The 24,178-nt window shown below is 40.8% G+C and overlaps 1 protein-coding gene across 1 annotated transcript in view; it reads left to right on the forward strand.

Moving 5' to 3' along the window:
• Positions 1-1,707: 1,707 nt before the first annotated feature.
• The window catches only part of LOC122639668 (mediator of RNA polymerase II transcription subunit 14-like), a 40,211-nt gene continuing 17,740 nt past the window's right edge, over positions 1,708-24,178 (forward strand). Inside the window, exons 1-4 of the mRNA XM_043832558.1 lie at positions 1,708-1,731; positions 3,959-4,231; positions 10,840-11,919; positions 12,207-12,304. Of these exons, the coding sequence (XP_043688493.1) occupies positions 4,022-4,231; positions 10,840-11,919; positions 12,207-12,304 (1,388 nt within the window). The 5' untranslated portion in view covers positions 1,708-1,731; positions 3,959-4,021. The remainder of the gene's footprint in view (positions 1,732-3,958; positions 4,232-10,839; positions 11,920-12,206; positions 12,305-24,178) is intronic.

Raw genomic sequence — 24,178 nt, forward strand, 5'->3', positions numbered from 1 at the left:
TGTTGCACATTTTGGTTCAGTTTACGGGTCTTATGTAATTTTTGGTTTGGTTCATTTTGGTTTAGTATTTGGGTCAGTATTTGGTTCAGTTTTATTTTGAGTCTTATGTAATCCAGGCCCAGGCCTAGGTCCACTTGGGGTCAATCTTTAAGTTGTTTAAGCCATAGTCCAAGCCCAGACCCACGTGGGGTTAGTATTTAAGTTGTTTAAGCCATAGTCCAGGCCCAGGCCCACTTGGAACAGATTGTACTTTTTGCTTTTTGGCACTTTCCCCTAAGCTGTTGGACTGTGTGCCCAATCAACAGCCTAGTGAGGCCTTTTCTTTTATTGTTTTGTTTCTATTTAAAGGTGTAATAGGCCATTCAGCCAGATATGTTGAATGGGAATCATGAAAAAAATGAGTTTATGAGCTTGTGCTTATGCACCCCCCCTCTTCTTCTTCTCCTTCATGGTTTCTTCTTTCCCCCCCCCCCCCTTTGCTATTCTGAAATTCTGATTTCTTTATCCCCCCCTTCTTCTATTTCTTCTTAAGGTTTATTCTCTGCCTCCCCCCCTGCAATACTGATTTCTTTCTATCTTCTCCTCTCTCCTATTCTGTCCTACATTACTCTTAGCTCAGCCCAAGCCAAATCTGGCCTTGAGGTCGGGCTTGAGATATCTCAGCCCAGGCCCAACCCCCTAATTGACCCTGATCGAGCCGGGCTGGGCGGGTTAGCCCTGATTGATCCTGATTGGCCCTACGATTTTTGCCCTTTGCGTCCTCCTATGCATTAAAAAATGAGACACATGTGATTAGGTATTGATTTGTTTCATGCTCAATTGATTATCAGATATTTTTTTGGGTTAAAAATTACCAAAACTTAAAATTTTAAATACTTTCACTCAATAGATAAATAGTTTTTTTTTTTTTGGGTAAACCAATGGATAATTAGATATTAAAAATAAGGGGCGCTGTTCTCTGTGCCGCAGCACAGCCTGCGCCCAGGCACATGGGGGTGGGCACAATGACCACCCTGCCCCCTGCACAGGCTGCCCATGTGCCTGGGCACAGGCTGCGCTGCGGCATAGAGAACATTCTCCCTAAAAATAAAATGTAAATACTAAATTGTAAAGCATAACCTAACACAGGGCCGATCCGGGCTCAACCCAAGGCCTCAACCTTGGTTCGGCTTGATTCTCACTCCTATCCTAAAAATTTAAACCTTAAGCGGCCCTTAAGATTGAAAAATCCAGCCTAGGTCCTATTCGGGTTCAGGGCGGGTTAGGGTGGGTTCGGGCTGACTGGGTTAAACATACACCCCTAAGTGGGTCTAAATGGCATTATGTTGCCCAATGCCAAATTATGTGGGTGGAACACCTGCCTAAGGTCCCAAGTCCAGTTTTAAAAGTTTTATTTTTTGGGTAAACGTCCAGTTTTAAAAGTTATGAATAGGACTTGTTTGTATATCATTGTGTTTTATAATGGGGGCACGGTTGCACCCTACAAATTGACGGTGTAAAGGTTTTACGCCTAAATCGGCTCTTAAAACATCGCGCTGGAAAAATTTCCTTCCTAGCAAAGTGTTTTCTTTTCTAGTTTGGTTCCCTCTCTGTCTCTCTCTCTCTCTCTCTCTCCATTCCTCCCTAGTCGCAGGGCGGTCTTCTCCGATGCTATTGTGCAGAAGCGAACTCCGGAACGAGACTTTATATTCGCCGAAGCTCAAGCCCCCCTGCAAATCCAAAAGTAATCCGGTCGTAGTTGTCAAGGCGCCGCCTAGGCGTCCAGGCGGTTTTGTTGGGGCCTAGGCGACCTCTGCCTTATTTCAAAGCACCTTGTATTGGTTTTTTTGGTCCGGTATTGGCCCCCCTGCAAATCCAAAAGTAATTCGGTCATAGTTTTCAAGGCGCCACCTAGGCATCCAAGCGGTTTTGTTGGGGCCTAGGCGACCTCCACCTTATTGCAAGGCACCTTGTACTGGTTTTTTTGGTTTGGTATTGACCCTTATTTATGCTAAATATCAGTTAAGTAAATGTTTTTATATTTGGTATTTCATTTACTTAAGATATTATTCATAAATAAGCAAACACCCCCTATTTGAATCCAATAAAAATAGTTAAAAAATCAAATTTCAAAAGGATAAAAAGTCAACCCCCCAGTTCAAGAACAAAAATTGGATTTTCGACGGTGGGTAAAATTTTCAACTTTCTAATGCTGGGGTTTTTTTTCTCAAATCTAAAAATTCTATAAATCTTAATATAGTAAAACATTGCTAAAAACCAAAAGTGGTAAAATATTCATTTGTTTTGATATCTAAAAAAATATTTTCATTCAGAGCGATTTTGATAGCATTCGTGCATACCAAATAAGGTTTGACCGGAACTTAACTTCTTCAATATAAATCAGATTTAAGCAATTTTGGATTTATTGGAAAGCTGGTTTTATGCTCTTCCTAATACTAAAGGTCTCATTTAAAAATAAAATCATCTGACTAGTCAAACTTCTTAGAGAACAAGAACATTTCTCTAAATCGAGAAGAATTTAATTACTTATAGATAAGATCTTATTTTCTAAGAACAATATAAACCAAATGAGAGACTAGTATAAACCAAATGTATGTTTGATTGTTTCAAACTTCCAATAGCTTGCTTCTTCAGGTCTGTTGTCGTCTAGTTCTATGTTAATTTTTGATGGCTTGATGTGGCTTAATATTGATTTTGATGACTTGATGTGGCTTAATGTGGCTTAATGTTGATTTTTGATGACTTGAGGAGGCTTAATGCTGATTTTTGATGATATAAGGTATCTATTGTAGCATACTAAAAAAATAACATTAAGCAAATAACACTTGAGGGCGCCTTGGTCGCCTAGGCGATGCCTAGACGGGCGCCTTGTCCCCTAAGCGCTTAGACACCCCTCTAGCGCCTTGGGTCGCTTTGCCGCCTTGACAACTATGATCCGGTAAGGATGGAAATTTTCAATTTCCTTCTCTCTTCCCTCCCTCCCAAATGTCTCATTTTTCTCTCTTTCCTGATCCAAGGATCAAATTACAAAGAACGTAGGAATCTAGGGTTTGGACCAAAATTGATATTGTAGTTTGCAGCTTCGACCAGGTTTTCTCATTGATATTCCCAATTTCCCATTTTTGAAACTATAACCAATCAATTACTAACCTCAATTACTCATCTGGTTCTCTGCCGCTCCATTTGCCTATCTCCATAGCATAAATCAGCTTCCTTTGCAACTGAAAAACTTTAATTATGACATTTCCTGTTAGCCATGTGGTTATAGGTAGAGTTTTCTTTAGACCTTGTGTCCTCTGCAAATGGTACCAATGGGAACTCATTTGTGTCGATAAGCAGTGAGTCTCTTCTTGGTTTCCACATTTGAGCTATCAAGACATTGAATCTTGAACTGTTGAACACTTCGTCAGAACCTAATCTTCGGCGGTTTTGACCATGCGGAAGAGGGGGAGGGGGGGGAGGGGGGGTTAACATTTTGCAAGTGTATTAACCTGAGAATTGAAATGATGGGGATGGTTGGTACGGTGAGGTGAATGAGGAAGTCAGAGTACACCTCTATTTTCTTCTTGTATTCTCAGTTTCTTGTGTTATTGGTGTGGCTATTTGATCTTTGCTGGGTTTCTTGCTTTAATAGTTAACAAAACTTTTGTCAACGTAGATGGCATGGGTTTTCAGACTTCCGCTTCTGTAAACAGCGGCAAGATTCTGAAACACCTAACTGTCTGCTCTTACCTCAGGTGGGATATGGATTATCCTGAGCCAAATTAAAGAACCTTGTTTCACGATAAACCCAACATTTCAATTTTGGTACCATTGGTTCTCTGTGATCAAATTTTTTTCACCTGTTATTTTGTAAAATATTCTATCAAGACGTTACCCTAATGACCTAATCCAATTGATTATCTGTGTATATACAGGATTGTTTCAGCCGTCCCAATGTTTTTCAGGGACTTCACAGGGCCAAAACCCTAGCTCCAACAAAATATTCGGCATAGATCTTGCAGCCCGAGAAGGCAAAAAAATGGCAGAACTAGGGCGACAGACGGTCGAGTTCTCGACCGTAGTGCGTCGAGTGGCGGAGGAATCCTTCCTCACACTCAAAGATTTGGTGGAAAAGTCGAAATCCACGGAGCAGTTGGACTCTGAAAAGAAGATTAACCTCCTCATATACATACACAAAACCAGGCAGCGGATGCTTCGGCTCAATGTTCTTGCCAAATGGTGCCACCAGGTCAGTTCGAGAATATGTGGTTCTTTGCCCCCTTTTTGAGCTTATGTGATTGTGGATCCTTTTTTTTTTTTTTTTTGGGTGATTCCCTGGGGATGCTCCAGTTTGAGTTGGAATTAGAATACTAATAATGGAAGAAGTCCTAGTTGGTCATAGATTATTTATTTATTGATTGTGGATTTGTGGTTTGCCTATGTTATTAAAAATAGGTATTCTGTTGTTTAATATTTGTTGAAATACTTTATCTTGCAAGGGAGATTGAAGTAGTGTTAGTGTTGGACTCTATTGGCTTATGATTGGGCAGCCTTCTTGTGATTCAGATATGGATGTGACTTGTAGGTTTAGCTGTTTGCATGGGTCATCAAGTTAGGTGTTGATTTTTTTTTTGTTGAAAAAAACATAGGGTTGATTAGCTCGTTGAAAATATTATTAATTGGTGCTGTTGAAGGAATTTCTATACCGAGTAAGAATTTTATAGTGTTGATGTATCATTCAAGTTCTAACAATTTTCCCATTCATTACCTAAAATTTATGAAGTAATAAATATGGAAGGTCATACAAATCTAGGGAAGATAATTAACTCATAGTCTCAACCTTTTACCTAAAGGCATTGTGAAGTGTGATCTCATTCACTTCCTTAACCTTCCTTAAACCTGTGAGAGAAATAAGAAGCTACCGTTTAGTTGACAAGCTTAAGTGATCAATTCATTATCTTATATCTGCAGGAATTTATGGCTTTTGGCTGTCTAATGGCATTAAGTAGTTCCTGTTGACTTCCAGTAGTTATCGATATTGTTCGTGATGATTTGAAAATTGAAATCCTATATGGCGTCAATCATAGTGAAAATAGCATTGGTTATAAGTAATAATCAATTGCAGTAACAGATAATTATTAGGGAAAAAGAATGCTGCCTGTCAGCGCATAATGTCCTTTACATGGCCCTGTGAAGGAGTGGATTCCCTCATAAGCCACCATTTTGATCCATGTGAAGAGCTGCTTTGGACAAACCAACTTTGAATTGGTAGTACCCCTTTGGGATAGCCACATTTTAAGTTTGTGCCTCATCTCAATTCTCAACCATAGGTCTCTCCACATATTGAACTTTCACCCTTGACTACTACAATAGGTAATCATATAAATGATGCGGGAATAGGGTATCTTGAATCTGATTAGGGTCAGAAACTTCTTTTCTGCTAAGAGCCTAAACTAAGAGGCTAAATACCCAATCAGAATAGGAATTTAGTAATGCGAAACAAAGCCAGGATAATGTGAAGGTTCAAATGGTTGACTTGTAGGGTCAATTAATTAGAGTTAAAAAAGAGAAAAACCTCTTCTGTTTTGTAATCCAGCACGGCTGGATTCTGTTTCTGGTCTTCTTTCACATGCAGACCTAGTAGGGTCAATAAAATAGGTAACCAATTGAAATGATTGACAAAAACCCATCAGAAATCAAGGTAATACAATTGCGCATACGTCTTAAAGCAAAGCAGAGACTACGAGCCCTGTATAGGCGTCTACAGATAGGATTGAGTAGTAGTGGAAACTATAAATACGTTATATCATTGAATGAGCCACCAAAGTACATTCGTCTCTCGTGCCAATCTTCCATCCGATCATCAATCCCAATCCCGATCACCGGAGCGAAGCAGAAGAACTGAGTTAGGCAGCTTTAAATAGAGTTGGGGCATCAGCAGGAGTAGAAGAATATGATCTCGCACATCAGCTGGGGGAATGAAAGAATTCGAATCCATCAGAAATCACGGTGATACAATTGCGTATACTTGGAAGAATATGAGTTGAGTACTTGAGTATCAAAGCAAAATAGAGATTATGAGCTTCTTTGGAATAACCCCGATTCTTCACCTACTGAGTCCGACCAAGTTACGCTGAGTGGGTCAATCCTGACCAATTTCAACTGGTTCCTGAATGATTCTGGCCGATTCTAGGATGATATGGATTGGAATCAATGGAGAATTCTGAGTTTTTAAACCTGGCGTTTAATGTAGATTCACCAAGCAATTGCAGAATACAAATGTTAACAATAAGAAGAAAGAAGAACAATAGAAAGTGACACAAAGACGGCAGGCTGGTATTCATAGAATTAACGGGATGGTGTGTGGATTTCTGACCCTGATGGGGTGCAGGCTGAGGCAGTGCGGCATTTCTCGGATATTTTTGTCTCTCAGGGATGTTTGATGGATGAGGAGTTATTGTCTTTGATTCCCAAGGTGATGACTGAAGCTGAGGATTCGTCTCTTCTGTTAACTCCCTCTTTGGAGGAGGTGAAGGGGGCAGTCTTCTCTTTGTCTTGTGACAGTGCGCCGAGCCCAGATGGTTTTCGAAGTATTTTTTCACGGCTTGCTAGGAGGTGGTGTGCAATGATGTGTGGGCTGCTGTTATGGATTTTTTTGAAGGTGGTGTTCTTCCTAGAAGCTTCACCTCGGCCAATTTGGTGCTTATTCCAAAAAAGGAGAACCTTGAGGTAATGACTGATTTTCGGCCTATTAGCCTTTGTAAGTTTTCTTATAAGATTATTGCCAAAATCATTGCCTCTAGACTAGAGGAGATTCTCCCTTCCTTAGTGGCAGAAGAACAAGGTGCTTTTGTCCAGGGCAGATGTATACATGACAATATTTCTATTGTCCAAGAGGTTGCTCAAGACTTAAACAGGAAGGCTCAGGGGGCAATTTGATTCTCAAACTGGATATGGCAAAGGTCTATGACCGTTTGGAATGGAAGTTCCTTTGGCTGGTCCTCTCTAAATTTGGCTTTAGCGATGCCTGGGTTAACTTAATCAGGAAAATGGTGGAGAACTGTTGGTTTTCTATAGTTTTGGGGGGCAGCCAATCGAGTTTCTTCAAGTCGACCAGGGGTGTGCGGCAGGGGGGATCCCTTATCTCCTGCTCTTTTTATTTTGGTGGAGGAGGTTCTTAGCAGGGGCATTAAAGATCTGTTTGCAAAAGGGCATGCATCCTATTTCAGGCTTCCGAGAGGGTGCCCTGGGATCTCTCATTGCCTTTTTGCAGATGACACCATTATATTCACTAGGGGCTCAAAGAGCTCGCTCAAGCAAATAATGGGTTTCCTTAGCAGATATGAAGGTTTTTCAAGGCAGCTAGTCAACCGGCAAAAAAGCTGCTTTGTGTTGGGCGACAATGTCTCGATGACTAGAGCCTGTATGGTAGGGGTGGATACTAGATTGTCTAGGAAGTCACTCCCAATCACCTATTTGGGGGCCCCACTCCACGCTGGAAGACTCATAATTTGTTTCTTTGATGATCTTGTCGAGAAAATAAGAAACAAGGTAGCAGGTTGGAAGGGGAGACTCTTATCCTCTGGGGGACGTGTGACTCTGTTAAAACATGTTCTCTCTTTTATTCCCATCCATGTTCTTCCCACGCTGGATCCGCCTAAAGCTGTCTTTCAGAGGCTTTATGGGATTTTTGCTGATTTCCTTTGGGGAAGTTCGGAATGGAGAAAACGTAGGCACGGGGTGTGTTGGTGGGAAGGTTTGCAGGCCACTTGAGGAAGGAGGGTTGGGGGTTAGGCATCTGGAGGATGTTGGCCTCTCTCTCAGGCTTAAGGGTCTTTGGAGGGTCCTTTCTGACCATTCACTTTGGAGTGATTTCTTTAGGGCAAAGTTCTTTAAAAATTTACATGTTGCTTTGGCTGGGTCACATGGGGTTGGCTCAAAGTCTTGGCGTAATACTCTGGCTTACAAGGGGTTCTTGATGGACAGATCAAGATGGTTGCTTGGCTCTGGCAAGATTTCCTTCTGGCTTTATAATTGGTCTGGGGCGGGCCCTTTGATTGACACTGTTGACAATGGACTTCTGGTTGATTCGGGGCTGTGCGTCAAGGAGATATTTGAGGAGGATGGTTCTTGGAGGCAGCCAGGCAGGACATTTTAAACCACATTGATTCAGCTAAGATAAGAAATAGCATTTCTCATGGTAACTTTGCTCTTTCAGATAGAGATGATGTTTTGGTTTGGACCCCTGCTAGTGATGGGTGTTTCTCTACTAAGTTAGCTTGGGATGAAGTATGGTGTGGGTCTCCTGTGATCTCTTATGCTAAGTGGATCTGGAATCAATCCTTTCCCTTGAAAGTGGCCTTTTTTACTTGGCAGGTCCTTAACGGAAAGATCCCCACAGATGACTCTTTAATGTCGGTTGGTATCCCCCTGGCTTCCAAATGCAATTGTTGCGGGTGTCCAAGGAGGGAGACGACCGATCATTGCCTGATTTCTGGTGGAACGGCTTCCAAGGTTTGGGGATTTTTCTCGCGTATAGTTGACTTTGCTTCCCCTTCCGTCATAGAATGCCAAAAGTCGGATTACCCTTTGGCATGGGTCGGCAAGCTGCAAAAGTTTGAATGCTTATATCACAGGGATCTTGCCTTCTTTGATCATCTGGGAATTGTGGAAGGAGAGAAACAATAGGAGGCAGGGGGAAAAATGGTGCTTTGCTAGTTCCATTGTGGAATGCATTAAAGTCTGGATGGAAGACCTTCCGTTGCCCTCCAAAGTTGGTCGCCTGGGGTCCACTAGAGATTGTTTAATTCTTCAGTGCTTTGGTCTCTTAACGCCATCCCCCAAGCTGAAACGCCCTCTCCCAGTTTATTGGTGTCTGTCGTTCGCCTCTGTAAAGCTTAATGTGGATGGTGCTTGTGGGGGTAATCCGGGCTATGGAGGGGGTGGAGGAGTCATTAGGGATTCATATGCAGTGGTCCTAGCAGCTTTCTCTAACTTTTATGGTGCTTGCACGAACTCGATTGCTAAGCTAAGGGCCTTGAGGAATGGTTTGCTCCTGTGCCAGGAGTTAGGTTTCTTTGATTTGGCGGTTAACTCGGACTCTGATTCCACTGTCAGAATGGTTAACCTCAAGAGGTGTAACTTATGGAAGGGTTGGTACTGGTTCCAGGAGGTCTTGGCCTTAGTTTCGTCTACTCGGGCTTATGTGTCCTTTGCTTTTCGTGAGAGCAATAGGGCAGCTGACTGGTTGGCTAATCTTGCTTGTGATACTGGGTCCTCGGTCATTTTCCAGCAGGGCAGTCTGCCTTTGGGAGTTCTTCAGGGTACTCCAAGGGAGGACAGGGCTGGACTGCCTGTTCTCAGAAAGTAGTGCTTGTGGTTTTCTTTTCATAGCTCTATGGGCTTGGTAAGGAATTGCTTTAGAGAGTTGTTGAGGGTTTTTGCTCCTTGGGTTGGGTTAAGGTGGAATGTCCCCCCCCCCCCCCCCCCTTGTATTCTTTCATTATTTTTGGATATTAATAAAATTCTAGGGGCTGGCCCGGGTCCCATGTAATGTTCGGGTTAAAAAAAAAAAGAACAATAGAAAGGGACAAGCACACTTAATACCATCAATCCGTATGGTGTACATGCACATATCTTCTCAAAATTCACATTCCCTGAGCTCATTGCCCAAAACATGGTTACAATGACTTATTTATAAAGATTCTCTTGAAAGAAACATAACTAGACTTTTTTTCTGGTAAATTGGAAGTTGGAATTTTTCTGGTAAATTGGAAGTTGGAACTTGCATTGAATATTTGAATCAAAAGGTGGTAAAGTACAAAGGCATAACCTGATAGGCCCAATGCACCCTTAACATAATTGAAAAGAAAAAATAAAAGATGGAATGAAAATATCCAAAACCGGACTATACATATATTGACTTAATTTTCTTCTCAAACTAAACTTTCCCAAGCCTGTGACAATTCAAATCTTTTATCTTAAAGATATATATCCATCTCAGTTACATCTCTTAATTTTAGAAGAAACCAATCCAAATAAGCTACTCTCCAGCTTACATTTGAAGAGACTTGATTGACGCTAGAAGCTCCAAGGAGGAACCACATGGTTGCCTTTTCTTCCAGAATTTGAGGGCTCATGAATCTGTGTTTCCTGGCTCCAGATGGCTACTTAATGGTTGGACTTCTTGTCTGATCTTGAGATATGGATCTGGGCTTTGTATATGGATATTATAGATCTGCCTGCCTCAATTCATTGTATGAATGTACAGATGAAGGGGACACATGTCTCCCTTCCCCCATCAAAAAGGAGGGAAAAGAAAATAGTTCTGCATGCAGCAATGAATACATGCTCCCTAAAAATTCCCCTATCATATTACTGGTTTACGACCTAAGAAGCAGTTGACAGTGGTGCTGTCAGAGGATGCTTCCTGTAACTCTGAAGGGAATTCTATCCTTTTACAGAAGAAACAGCACCTTCTGTGAAATATTTAATTCATATTGAGAAGGATATTATAATAGGTCACATATCCTATCCTTAACTAACCTGGTATTTTTTAATAGACCCAATTAAAGTACATCACAGATAAGCTGATAATACATAACATAGTATCAGTTACTATGTAAGTATTATCTGAGAGCAAGAAAATGACAAAATACTTATCAGAGAAATATAATAAGATATGTTAAACAAAGTTTTCACATTTGTTTGATGCAAGAGGTGACACGGTTTTGAGTTAGAAAAATTTCCGGAATAGCATGATTGTAGTTATATACAGTATTCTGTTATTTTTTGACTAGTTAAAGTCAGCAGACTTAACTGCTTAATCCAGGTGCATTGCTGGCTTGACCTTTTCAGGTTCCATTGGTTCAGTACTGTCAACAGCTTGCATCTACTCTTTCAAGCCATGATATGTGTTTCACCCAAGCTGCAGATTCCCTGTTTTTCATGCACGAGGGGCTGCAGCAAGCACGTGCTCCTACTTATGATGTTCCATCTTCTATTGAAGTACTGCTAGCAGGAACTTATCAGCGCTTACCAAAATGTATAGAAGATGTGGGAATGCAGAGCTCCCTAACTGAGGATCAGCAAAAGCCTGCTTTAAAAAAGTTAGAGACGCTTTTGCGATCTAAATTGCTTGAAGTTCAAATCCCCAAAGAAATTTCTGAAATCAAAGTTTCTGATGGTACGGCACTTCTACATGTCAATGGTGAATTTAAGGTTCTCCTTACTCTTGGTTATCGTGGACATTTATCACTTTGGAGAATACTACACTTGGAACTTCTTGTTGGTGAGAGAAGGGGGCTTGTGAAGCTTGAGGAATCGCGGAGACATGCTCTTGGAGATGATCTGGAACGCAGAATGGCTGCAGCTGACAACCCATTCATGATTTTATACTCAATCCTCCATGAGCTGTGTGTAGCACTTATTATGGATACCATCATAAGGCAAGTACTAGCGCTTCGTCAAGGAAGGTGGAAAGATGCAATACGTTTTGAGCTCATATCTGATGACAGCACAGGACAAGGAGGTAATGTTGGTTCTATACAGATGGCTCAAGATGGGGAACCTGATTTGGCCGGTCTGAAAACTCCTGGAGTGAAATTCATTTACTGGTTAGATTTTGACAAAAACACTGGAAGGTCTGATTCAGTGTCGTGCCCATTCATTAAAATTGAACCTGGACAAGATCTGCAGATAAAGTGTTTTCATAGTACATTTATTATAGATCTTCATACTGGCAAGGAGGCAGAGTTTTCCCTTGATCCAAGTTGTATTGATGCTGAGAAGTTGCTTCTGAGAGCTATTTCCTGCCACAGATACACACGCCTTCTTGAAGTCCATAGAGAACTGAGCAAAAATGGTCATATTTGTCAGGATGCAGGCGATGTTCTTCTTCAGTGCTATGCTGATGAGTCTGATGTTGACTCCAAAAAGGTTAGTCAAAGAAATAAACGATCTTGTATTTCTTTCTTGCATTTCTATAATAACTTCTAATCTTCTATACACCTGACTGTGGATCTGCTTATGTTATGTCCTTGCATAGATCTGGTTGTCCTAGAAATGAGATCATTCCAATGAGATTAATATTAATCAACCAATCTATTTTTTCTGGACTCTTCACCATACGTTCCACTGAACTTGTTTCTTTGGTTATATGGTCATGAACTCAATCACACCTACGCCTTGACTACTGTTGTCTTATATGATTTTTCTGTCTGCAGAAATATAATAAGTTCAGTGGTAAGGAATATGGAGGGGATGAAGTATTGCGTGTGCGGGCTTATGGATCATCATATATAACGCTTGGAATAAACATCAGGTTTGGCTACTCTTCCATTGAAGTTTTTGTCTTTGCCTGGCTAATCTATTTTCTCTCATCATTCTTTTATTTAAATTGAGCGATAAGTCCTTAACTCCCGCTCACTGTTTGATATGCTTTATCTGCTGATCTATGTGGCATCAGAATCATAAAAGAGGATGTCTGGGAAGAGCTGAAAGCAAATATAATTTGATTTTGAGACTACTTCTGTTTTTTATTCTTTTTTCTGGAGCAATTATATGGGTTAGAATAAACTATGTTATGGAGTAGAGTGGGGCAAGAAAGAGGAGGAGAAGGGCTGGAGATAAGCAGAAGAGGGAAGATGAAGGGGGCTCTGTAGAGAAGAAGCCGGGGGGGGGGGGGTGTGTTGGGGAGGATAGAAGGAGCAGCGTACCTGTGTGGAGTCTCTTCTTGCCTCCACGAGTCCCTTACTCTCCTTTGGTTCGACAATCGAAATGCAAAGACGTTGGTCCTGAAGCTATGGGCCTTATGTAGAACATTTGTTTAGGAATCAATCTCTTATCAATGGATGATATACTAGACCCAGGGTAAGGGACGACCTCGGCGCAACAGTAAGTTTGCTCTATTGTGACCTAGTGGTCGTGGGTTCTCGAGTTGGGAAGCAGCCTCTCTGCGAACCAGGGGTAAAGCTGCGTACAATATGACGCTCCCCAGACCCCGTAGTGGCGGGAGCCTCGTGCATAGGGTATGCCCTTTTTTATGATACACCCAAGGTCTCAATGTCTCATTAGGTCCACTCTTTAGAATCTCTCAGTTTACCACATGTCAGAATTTACAGTTCTAAGGAAAAAAGTTGTGCGACTTGGAAAAATATTAGGAATTTCATGTGGGAACCTGGGAAGGGAAAGAGGGATCACCTATAGATTGGGACACAGTTAGTTTGCCAATAGAGGAAGGGGGATTAGGTATTAGAAACATCCCCCACCATAATGCCTCTCTTCTAGCTAAATGGATATTGAGGTTCCGAAATGAAAGCCCAAACACTGTGGTGTGCTTTTGATCCCAGATTGAAAAATGGCTTGACGAAGGGAGGTTCAGAGACCACAATAGTAAGCAGGGTCACAATGAGGGCCCCTGGAAGAGCATTAGTTGCCTCCTACCAATCTTTCTTTGTTGAATCAGGTATGATGTAGTGGGGGGAGTGGGAGGTTTTGGGAGGATGTTTGGTGCAGGCTGCAGAGAGATTCCTTGAAGGATCTGTGGCCTAGGTTGTATTTAATTTCTAACAAGGAACATGACAGTGTGTTGTCACATGTCCTCGGTTGTCAACCTGTCATAGCTTTTGTATTTAATTTCTAATAAGGAACATGAGAGTGTGTTATCACATGTCCTTGGTTGTCAACTTGTCATAGATTGGAATTTGATAAGATGGTGATGCAAGTACAGGGGCTACTTGAGCTTCTTCAAAATGTAACCCTTTTTAAAAACCTCAAGGAGAAGCAGGTTGGATTTTGATTAGTCATGAAGTCCTTGTCTAGTGTTTTGTGCGACATTGTGTCATTGTCTATGTAGACGATGAGGAGAACCCCAGTGGTTCTTTCCCTATAAGGTAAATTGAAATCCAAATATCTCATGATATATAGCATGATCACAAAAGTTGCTTAATTCTGATCTTGTACCAAAAGAAAAACTCGGTTGGATGATATGTCTTCATGTATGTGTAATGTGCAAGAGTGAGGGGGAATTTGTCAACCATCTATTTCTTAATTGATCCTCTGCCAAACAGGTCTGTGATGTAGATCAATCACCTAAAGGACTTTTTTTTATTGAAAATAAGCTTTGGGTTGGGTTATATACATGTTGGGCCTTTGATCCCAAGGGTTTTCAATGTAATAGGTAACTTCTATGGATCTAAAGTATGGGTAATTAGGTTGCATACGGGATTAGTTGTTTAGTTCCATACTTAGTTTTATTTTGGTGTTTTTGTTCATAAATTGAACTGGTTCAACCAACGGTTTAATTCAAGTGATTTTAGTAGTTTTCTTTTAAGTGTTTACTAGGGCTGGATTGGGACTTTGTTTTGAGTCTATTTCAGTTTCTTAGTCAGTTTAAGTTACCTAATAGGTTAAGGATTGGGTTAGGCCTTTCCTTGTTAGTGTAGGAGTCTATTTTTGAGTCTTTTATATAAATGTTGTAAGGGGGGGGGGGGAATATTGAACACGAATTTTGACATTAATGAAAAGCTTTTTGCTGTTCTTCTTCTCCATTGAAGATTTTTGTCTTGTGTTTGATTAAGGCTGGTGAGATCGGTGTTTGATCTTTGATCCGATTAATCAAGTGTTTTATATTACTACCTTTTGCTTTTATTTCTTTCTATCACTTTATTTTTAAATATCCAAAAAAGAAAAGAAAAAAAGACCCAAGGTTCACAGCCAAAAGATATGGACAGAAACTAAGAATGCTTATCATACATATAATTTTTTAGTGCAAGGTAAAGTAGGTAATAACTTGTTTACATGTGTTAAAAAAATGTTTACTTCCCAAGTCTGAAATCCTATTTTTGATGGTCTGACGAGTCTAACACCCTGTGTTAAGTTTCTGGCTCCAGCACAATCACACACATCCTCATCTTGATATCCTAGAGTATAAAGTGGTCTGCTGAACATGTGAGTGAAACCAGGCTGACCATCATGTAATCACCAAGCATGATTTTCAGTGTTTTTAAAAAAAAAAATCAGTAGCAGAATATTTTCAGAGGACGGACCTTGGCGTAACGGTAATGTTGCTCCATTGCAACCTAGTGGTCATGGGTTTGAGTCGGGAAACAACCTCTCTGCAAAGCAGGGGTAAGGCTGCATACATTATGACCCTCCCCAGACACCGCAGTGGTAGAAGCCTTGTGCATTGGATACATCCTTTTTTAGTTATAGAATTTTGTCAAGCAAGAAAAAGAATAAAATGGAGTAGAGACATATTTTGGTTTGGTTATTGACACACATCATTACAGGAATCGACCTTTTTTATCTGGGGTGGGGTGGGAGTGCCGGAACATTCTAAGGGTGGGGGAGTGCTGTGCCATTATGGATAAGTGCCTGATACATTGATACCACACTGTAGCATTAATGTAGTCCTAGACAGGTAGGAGACCTACTAGGAGCCAAGCAACAAGATCAACTAAAAGGGGGGCTGCTGGTTCGAATGGACAGAATTGAATTTAGGTCAATTTCTAGGGTTAGGTATGGGGGAATGGGGTAATTTATATCTGGTTTTAATAGGCAGGCCTAGGGGAAGCTATTTAAACAGATTTTAATAAGTTTTGAATCAAAATTCAAAATTCAGAATTTTAGGGTTAGGGTTTGAGTTTAGATGAGAATTCAAAATTCCAGAAATTAGGGTTTTGAAAGACAAATAGGAGCAGCAGCTTGGGTCAAGTGTAGGGGGTGTTAAGGAGAGGCTTTGGTTTGAATTTGAAGTAATTCTAATGGTTAAATATGGCTGGGCAGCAAGATCTAGGGTTTAATGGAGTTAGGGTTTATGGGATTCAAACAAAAAATTAAAGGGGATCGATTAGGGGAAAGGATTAGAGGGTTAAAAGAAGAAATTGGGTGTCAAATTTACTGGAGATTCCACTGGCAGCAGCTTGAACAGATGTGAAGGATAAAACCACCTTCGAATTGAAGAAGATCCTCCCAGCTGTCACGGCGTAAGGAGTCAACCGGATTCTACCAGTCCCTTTCCATCTTGATAGAACCACAAGGAGCAACACTCAATAGAGCAAGGCAGCAGCAATGACAGCAAATAAAAGCTTTTCATTAATCAAAATTCGTATCCAAGGCGTTGCCCCCTTACAACCTTATATAAAAGACTCAAAAATAGACTTCTACTCTAAAAAGGAAAGGCCTAACCCTATCCCTAACCTATTAGGTGACTTAAACGGACTAGGAAACTAGAATGCTAAAGGAAATAGACTCAAAACATGGCTGGACTTATAGAGTCCTAATCCAGCTCAACTTATAGTTAAGATTTATGAATAGGTAAATATAAGAAGTAGGGTAAGAGAAAGGTGAAGAAGAAGAAGAAGAAGAAGAAGAGAGAAGAAGAGAAGAAAGTTTAGAGAGAATACGATTGTGTGTTGAGAGATTTCTCAACACACATATTAACTTCATTAGTAACTTCTGGAATTACACTGACCTCCCTAGGGAGGTAAGCAGAAATAAGGAAAGAAAAAGGAAAAATACGACTTAAGTCATGTCTAATAACAAGATAGTGACAGAACTACCCTTATACAAAATACTAACATCTCTAACACTCCCCCTCAAGTTGGAGAATAAATGTCATACATTCCCAGCTTGCTCAATAGGCTACTGAATAGACTAGCAACAAGACCCTTAGTGAAAATATTTGCTATTTGATCACCTGTCTTCACAAAAGGAGTACAAATGCAACCAAAATCCAGCTTCTCTTTGATGAAGTGTCGATCAACCTCAATATGTTTGGTTCGATCATGTTGAACAGGATTATGGGAAATACTTATAGCAGCCTTGTTGTCACAATAAAGTCTCATTGGGCCTTTAGTGTCAAAGCCCAAGTCTTGAAGTAGTCTCTTCAGCCATATAAGTTCACATCCTCCATGAGCCATGGCTCTAAATTCTGCCTCCGCACTGGATCTAGCTACAACTAGTTGCTTCTTACTCCTCTAGGTAACAAGGTTACCACCCACAAAAGTGCAGTACCCAGAAGTAGTTCTCCTATGAGAGACTGAACCAGCCCAATCAGCATCTGTGTAACCCTCAATCTGCAAATGGTCATGCTTGGCAAATAGAAGACCCTTTCCTGGACAGGATTTCAAGTACCTAATGATACGATACATTGCATCCAGATGTCCGCTCCTAGGAGCATGCATGAACTGACTCACTACCCCAACTGCATAAGTGATGTCTGGTCGAGTCAAGGAGAGATAGATTAGTTTCCCAACTAATCTTTGATGCTTGCTTGCATCTATGAGAGGAGGGCTACATTCATCCCCAAGCTTATGATTCGGATCAATGGGGGAAGTTGCTGGCTTGCACCCCATCATGCCTGTGGCCCTGTCTCTTTCAAAAGGTCCAAGAAGAATTTCCTCTGACAGATATTGATTCCTTTCCTTGATCTAGCAACTTCAATACCCAAGAAGTATTTCAAGAGTCCAAGGTCTTTGATCTCAAACTGTTTAGCCAGATAAGACTTCAATCTGTTTATCTCAGCCACATCATTCCCAGTTACCACAATGTTATCAACGTAGACAATGAGAGCTGTAACTGTACCATTACCTCTCCTGATAAATAAGGTGTGGTTAGCTTGACTCTGATAATACCCATTCTTCAGGATGGCTTGTCTAAATCTCTCAAACCAGGCCTTAGGAGACTGTTTGAGGCTATAAAGAGCTTTCTTCAAGAGACACACTTTTCCTTCAGCCGAGGAACACTTGAAACCAGGTGGAGGCTGTATGTATACTTCTTCTGTTAAATACCCATGAAGAAATACATTTTTCACATCTAATTGGTACATTGGCCAATCTTTGTTGGCAGCTACTGAAAGAAGAACCCTGATTGAGTTATGCTTGGCTACAGGGGCAAAAGTTTCCTGGTAGTCTATACTATACACCTGACTATATCCTTTTGCAACTAGCCTAGCTTTGTATCTTTCCACTGTACCATCGGATCTGTACTTGATTTTATAAACCCATCTGCATCCCACTGGAGTTCTCCCCCTGGGAAGATCAATAAGTGTCCAAGTATTTTTTTTTCCGGAGCCACCATTTCCTCAGACATTGCTTGCATCCATTTTGGATCGGATAGGGCCTCTGTGACATTCTTGGGAATAGAAGAAGACTCAGGGGCAGTGGAAAAGGCAATACCTGTAGGAGAAATAGAGTTATAGGAAACAAACTGGGCTATGGGGTTAGTACATGCTCTCTTCCCCTTTCTCATAGCAATAGGAAGATCTAATTCAGAAGGAGAAGTATTACCTGACTGAGGATGTGGATCTAAAGAGGGATTTTGGCAGGGTTCCATTCCCTTCATCACATACCATGGTTGCTGTCCTCTTTCCTTCAACAAGCATTCACCTCTTGTGAATACATGATCTTTGAATCTTGTTCCCTTGTATTCTTTTTCCATGCTAGCATCACCACCACTACTAGCATCAATATCAACAACAACATCCTCCACTTCTTTGTACTTTCCAATATCAAATAGGAATGAGGAAGTAGAGGTAGGCAAGGGAGATAGAAAAGGGATAACATCAGCATCATGTTCGCTGCTAGCATTCTCCCCCTGAACAGGATGTTGAGTGGAAGAAAAGTAAGGAATAGACTCAAAGAAGGTGACATCTTTGAGTAGAAGTCGCCTTCGGTAAGGGGGATGGTAGCACTTATAGTCTTTGGTTGAATCAGAGTAGCCTAAGAAGATGCACTTAAGAGCTTTGGGATCAAGCTTGGTACGGGCTGATTTGTTGACAAGAACATAACAAACACAACTAAAGACTTTTGGAGGCAAGGAGAAGACTGAGGATTGAGGAGAAAGAAGAGCCAGGGGAGATTGGGGGCCAAGGAGTGGAGATGGCATCCGATTAATGAGAAAGGCAGCGGTTAGAAGTGCATCAGACCAAAAAGTCTTAGGCACATGCATACCAAAGAGGAGACCCCTAGTTATTTCCAACAAGTGGCGGTTTTTTCTCTCAGCCACCCCATTTTGTTGAGGGGTGTCCACACACGCCAGTTGATGGATGATACCGTTATCAGTAAAGAACTGTTGGAGCCCCTCATACATGTACTCACCCCCCTTATCATACCTAACAATTTGGATCCGAGTACCAAATTGAGTACTGATAAGTTGATAAAAGTCCTTAAAAGCAGCACAAACATCACTCTTTTGTTTCAACAAAACAGTCCAAGTAGACCTAGAATAGTCATCCACAAATGAAACAAAGTTACGAAAACCAGACACAGAAGTAGTAGGGGAAGGTCCCCAAACATCAGAATGAACAATAGAAAAAAGAACAGTGGATCTATTACCATTATAAGGATAAGATGTTCGACAATGTTTAGCAAAAATACATGATTCACATTGAAAAACATAAGAAGAAGGAAAAGCAGTAAACAAATGAGGTAACTGTCTCCTCATAACAGCAAAAGAGGGATGACCCAAGTATTGGTGCCAAAGCATTACAGACTCCAAAGTACTACGGTCACTCCGACCACAAACATAAGCTGCAGCAGTAGATGGCTCAGATGTCGCAGGTTCAGATGTGACAGAGTGTGCTCTAGCTCCCCCTCGCTTGCCACCACGGGTACCAGAAGAACCACCATGCATACCAGGGGGCTGCCCATGAAGATCCCAACACCTGTCCTTGGTGTGTTCCAGTTTTCCACAGTTATCACATTTAAATCTCTCATGGTAATCTCCACGAGTTGGTCCTTGGCCTTTCCCCCCACTTTTCCAGTCTTTGTGGGAACTAGAGACAAGAGCAGATTTCTCAGTAGATGGTACAGTATCCATAGTTGTTCTCCTGGTTTCTTCACTTTGCAAGTAACTGCAAACTTCATCCAAGGATGGAAAAGGGAGCCTCCCTAAAATCTGTAGACGAATGGCTCATACTCTGGATTGAGACCACCAAGTAGAGAAAAAATCTGCTCAGTTTCCTGATTCTTGTAAACTTTGGCTTCAACTTTAGAGTTTGACAGCCGAAGATATCTGTAGTGATCATACTCTTGCCACAGGCCGATAACAGTGTTGTAGTAGTCGGATATGCTCCTATCACCCTGCTTCATATTGGTGACCTTTTGGTGAATTTGGTACACTTTTGCATAGTCACCAACTCGATCAAAGGTCCGGGCAACACTATCCCACATATCCTTGGCAGTATCCTTGTCCATAAATCTCCTACTGATCTTAGGTTTCATGGAAAAAACCAACCAAGTCATAACTGTGGAGTTCTCAGTCTCCCACTTCAGATATTTTGGATTAGTAGTGGCAGGCTCCGTAATAGAGCCAGTGATATACCCCAACATTCCCCTACTTCTAAGGGACATCTTCACAGAACGAGACCAGTCCAAGTAGTTGGTATTGTCTAACTTTACAACAGAGATTTGGGTGTTGGGGTTATCGAAAGAAACCATAGTTGGAGAAGCACTACTTGGCTTGCTAGTAGGTTGTCCAGCGACCTCAGTTGGTCCAGTGACCTCAGAATCATTCCCAGTCATGGTGGGTGTGGTTCCAAACAAATGCTTAACACAGCAGAATGGTGACTTGCACAACTAAAAAATGGGGAGTGAAAAAAAACTCTACCCAATCACAAGGAAATAGCCAAGTAAACAATCCAACTCAAAGAAACAGGTTGCATAGCAGTTCAACCAACAACCGAAAGGAAATCCACACTTACAAAGCAATTCAGTTCCACTCCATAATAGTCAAGTGCACTTAAATAGGCGATACCCAAGCAACAAGAGTCATCTATGCTATTTCTGCCAAAAAATAACTCACAGGCATAAAAAACAGATTTTGCCGATAACTGAGAACCAGCAAAGGATCGAGCTATGCTCCTCAATCAAGGACTTTTGACAACAGGGCTGTTGGGGGTCTGAAAGAGGACCCCTAGGCAATCCAAAAGCTGCAGTTCACATGTCAAATGATAGAGAGTTGAGGAAGAGATGAGCAAAACACTCTACAGCTGGCGGAAATGCTCTGTCCAGCTTCTAGGGCCTCAGATCCATTCCACGAGCAAGAGAACTCCCTCCATTACTGTTGGGTTGAAAGAAACAACTCCAAAGAATGTTGTATAGTTGGTATTTCACATAATACAGCCTCTAATGGAACCCTCTACTTTTCTAGGGTTCAAAGAAGAGGTAAAAGAAGACCAACTGAGCCTTAGTCGACTCTCAAACCAGTGAAGGACTGCTCTGATACCAAGTTAAGATTTATGAATAGGTAAATACAAGAAGTAGGGTAAGAGAAGGTGAAAAAGAAGAAGAAGAAGAGAGAAGAACAGAAGAAAGTTTGGAGAGAATACGATTATGTGTTGAGAGATTTCTCAACACACATATTAACTTCATTAGTAACTTCTGGAATTACACTGTAAATGGAAATAAGGAAAGAAAAAGGAAATATACAACTTAAGTCATGTCTTATAACAAGACAGTGACAGAACTTCCCTTATACAAAATACTAACAACTCTAACACTTACATCACATGATCACTTAAGTTGTCACATGACCACTTAACCAAGTCACATGGTCACTTAAATTGAACCAATTGGATGCAACCAATTTGAACCGGTTCAATTAAAAACATAAAAATAAACTAAGTATTGGGCTAATCCCGTATGCAACCTATATACCCCTAGTTTAGGCTCATTAAAGTGGCCTATTACATAGAAAACCCTTGGGATTAAAGGCCCAACATATATATATCCCAACCCTAGACTTATTCCTAATAAAAGAAGCCCAATTTGGTGATAATTCTGCATCAAGCATGCAGCCTAAAGACTTTAATTTTGACTATCTCTTCACCTTAGCAAAGCAGCATATGTATTAACTCACCTACGTGGTGCTCAGCGAGTCAGACTGATCCTTTAGGGCCGTCTAGTTTTTTCATACATTGTCCAACTTGAGCAAGGTGTTAGCGATGGGGAACCTGGATTGGGTCAACCATTCCTTTGCTGATTTTGAAGCTAGTTTTTCAGTACATTGTTCAACTTGGGCAAGGATTTAGAGGTGGGGAACCAGGATGGGATTAGCCATTCCTTTGCTGATTCCTAAGTAAAGTGAAGCTATCATTGTTGATCTTGGCTGAGATTGGAATTGGTAGGTATTGGCTGATTCTGATTTGATATGGTAGATCCAGTAGTGGATCCACTGATCCTTGAATCATTGGGCTCATGTTCTTCAATTCCCTGGTCTATAGGGCTTCCTATGCAAAATAAATAAATAATGTCACTGAAAGGGGGATATCTAACACTTATAAATCAAAGCCACTTTTCAAGGATCATTTTTTTCGATCGTCTTTGGTCTCATCATTGAAGCGGGCTCAGCCTTGGCAAAAGTGAATGCCCGGAGATTCTGATATTCCTTGAAAACTAGTGATTCTGATTAGGAGAGCTAAATCACTGTATATCTAAGAGAACACATCATTCTCTTGGCGACCTAGAAGTGCAGACTCCTTAAGAGATTCCTTAGCTTGTTTGGATGGGGGATGGGGTTGGGGAGGGAGAGAGTTCATATTTATAGGGCCATATCCAATTGTGCAGTTAAAACCACTGCTTTTGATGCAGGGCTTCATTGAGGCCCGTTTTTGTGCATAATGTAAAATTGTGTGCTTATGTGTCTCACTATAATATACAGTTACACTTGGCTATTAGCCAAATAACAGTTCCATTGGGCATTAGGGATGTTGTCAGATTGTGGCATGGTAGTAGGGGTTTCTTGGCCAGTTGGTGAAGGGGATTTTACATAAACAGAACTGAAGGTATTGAGAACAGGGACCCACTTGCTAGTTGAGAAAGTTTGCATACTCGTGCAATAGTTGAGGGTGATCCAGCAAAATGCAATTAAGCTGATGCAAAAAGCTGTGGAGGTTCCGTGGCACTATGTGCAGCTTATCAGGCCCATTAGACAGTCAGCACAACCCAACTGAATATTCTTTTCCAGTGGGCATCAAGAAATACAGATGAAGTGGCTGATTAATTGGCAAAGCAAGGTGTTACGAGACCTATGCTCTGTTTTGGGGATGATATCTCTTTGTAAGGACTAAGGAGTAATGTAATTGTTTTCAGGTTGGCTCTTGAGCCTTGATCCTCTATGATGATATGCGCTTATGTACTTTTGTTTCCATTATGAATAAACTGTTAAATATAAAAAATAGAAAAAGAAGCTGGAGATTAGAGATAGCTTATTTAAGAAGCAAAGAACGAACTTACGAACTTTAGAATCAAAGGTGTTTAGAAGATAGTTTCTTCAAGAAGCTAAAAGTAGCTTCCTTTAGAAGTCACGTATCTCTAATTTTCTTAACCCTTAAGAAAGCAACTCTCAGGCAAAATGACTGAAATAACCTCACCTAGTACCTTACAATATTGCTACTACATAAAACTTAAAAAATAACGTCCAAGAAATAAAATTTTCACTAAGAAAAGTACTCACACCCCAAGTCTGAACAAGTGAAAACAGCCCTATAAAGTGAACCCAAAATAAAAGTCCTTTGCTTGGCCGGTCATCCCTCAATAGAGAAGTCTATTAATTCAATTGGCTTCCTGATGCAGTTAAATCTTCTAAATAGGCTTATTTCTATAAAATAAGCCTTGGGTTGGGCCTTTAGTCCAATGGTTTTTCATTGTAATGAATCACTTTAATGGGTCTATAATATGGGTATAGGCTAGGCATACAGGTTTAATTAAGTGTCTTTATTTCTTTATTTTAGATGTCGTTAAGTGATTAAGTTAGGCTGGATTTTCTATAAGTCCAGTCCTGTTTTGAGCCAGTTTTCGTTTTTAGTTTAGTTTTCTAGTCAGTTTAGGTTACCTTATTAGGTAAGGTTTGGGTTAGGCCTTTTAGTGTTTAAGTCTGTTTTTGAGTTTTCTATATAAGTTTGCAAGGGGGACCAGGATGGTACACGAATTTTGATTAATGAAAAGTTTTCGCTGCTTTTCTCTTCCCTGCGTGAAGTATCCCTTGTGTTCGATCAAAGAACCCCTTGTGTGTGATCAAGGTTTAGATTGGTGTTTGATCCAGTTGAACCACCTTGCGATGTGAAATCTCCTAATCTGAAATTCTGAACTTAATCTCTGAGAAAAGATCTTGTTTTATACATGCTATGACTGCCAATTGCTGATATCATTGGGTAAACCTGCTTTGATCGTTAGTTAAAGAAGGTTGACTAGAC

The sequence above is a fragment of the Telopea speciosissima genome, chromosome 9 (genome assembly GCF_018873765.1).
Source record: "Telopea speciosissima isolate NSW1024214 ecotype Mountain lineage chromosome 9, Tspe_v1, whole genome shotgun sequence".
Taxonomy (NCBI): domain Eukaryota; kingdom Viridiplantae; phylum Streptophyta; class Magnoliopsida; order Proteales; family Proteaceae; genus Telopea; species Telopea speciosissima.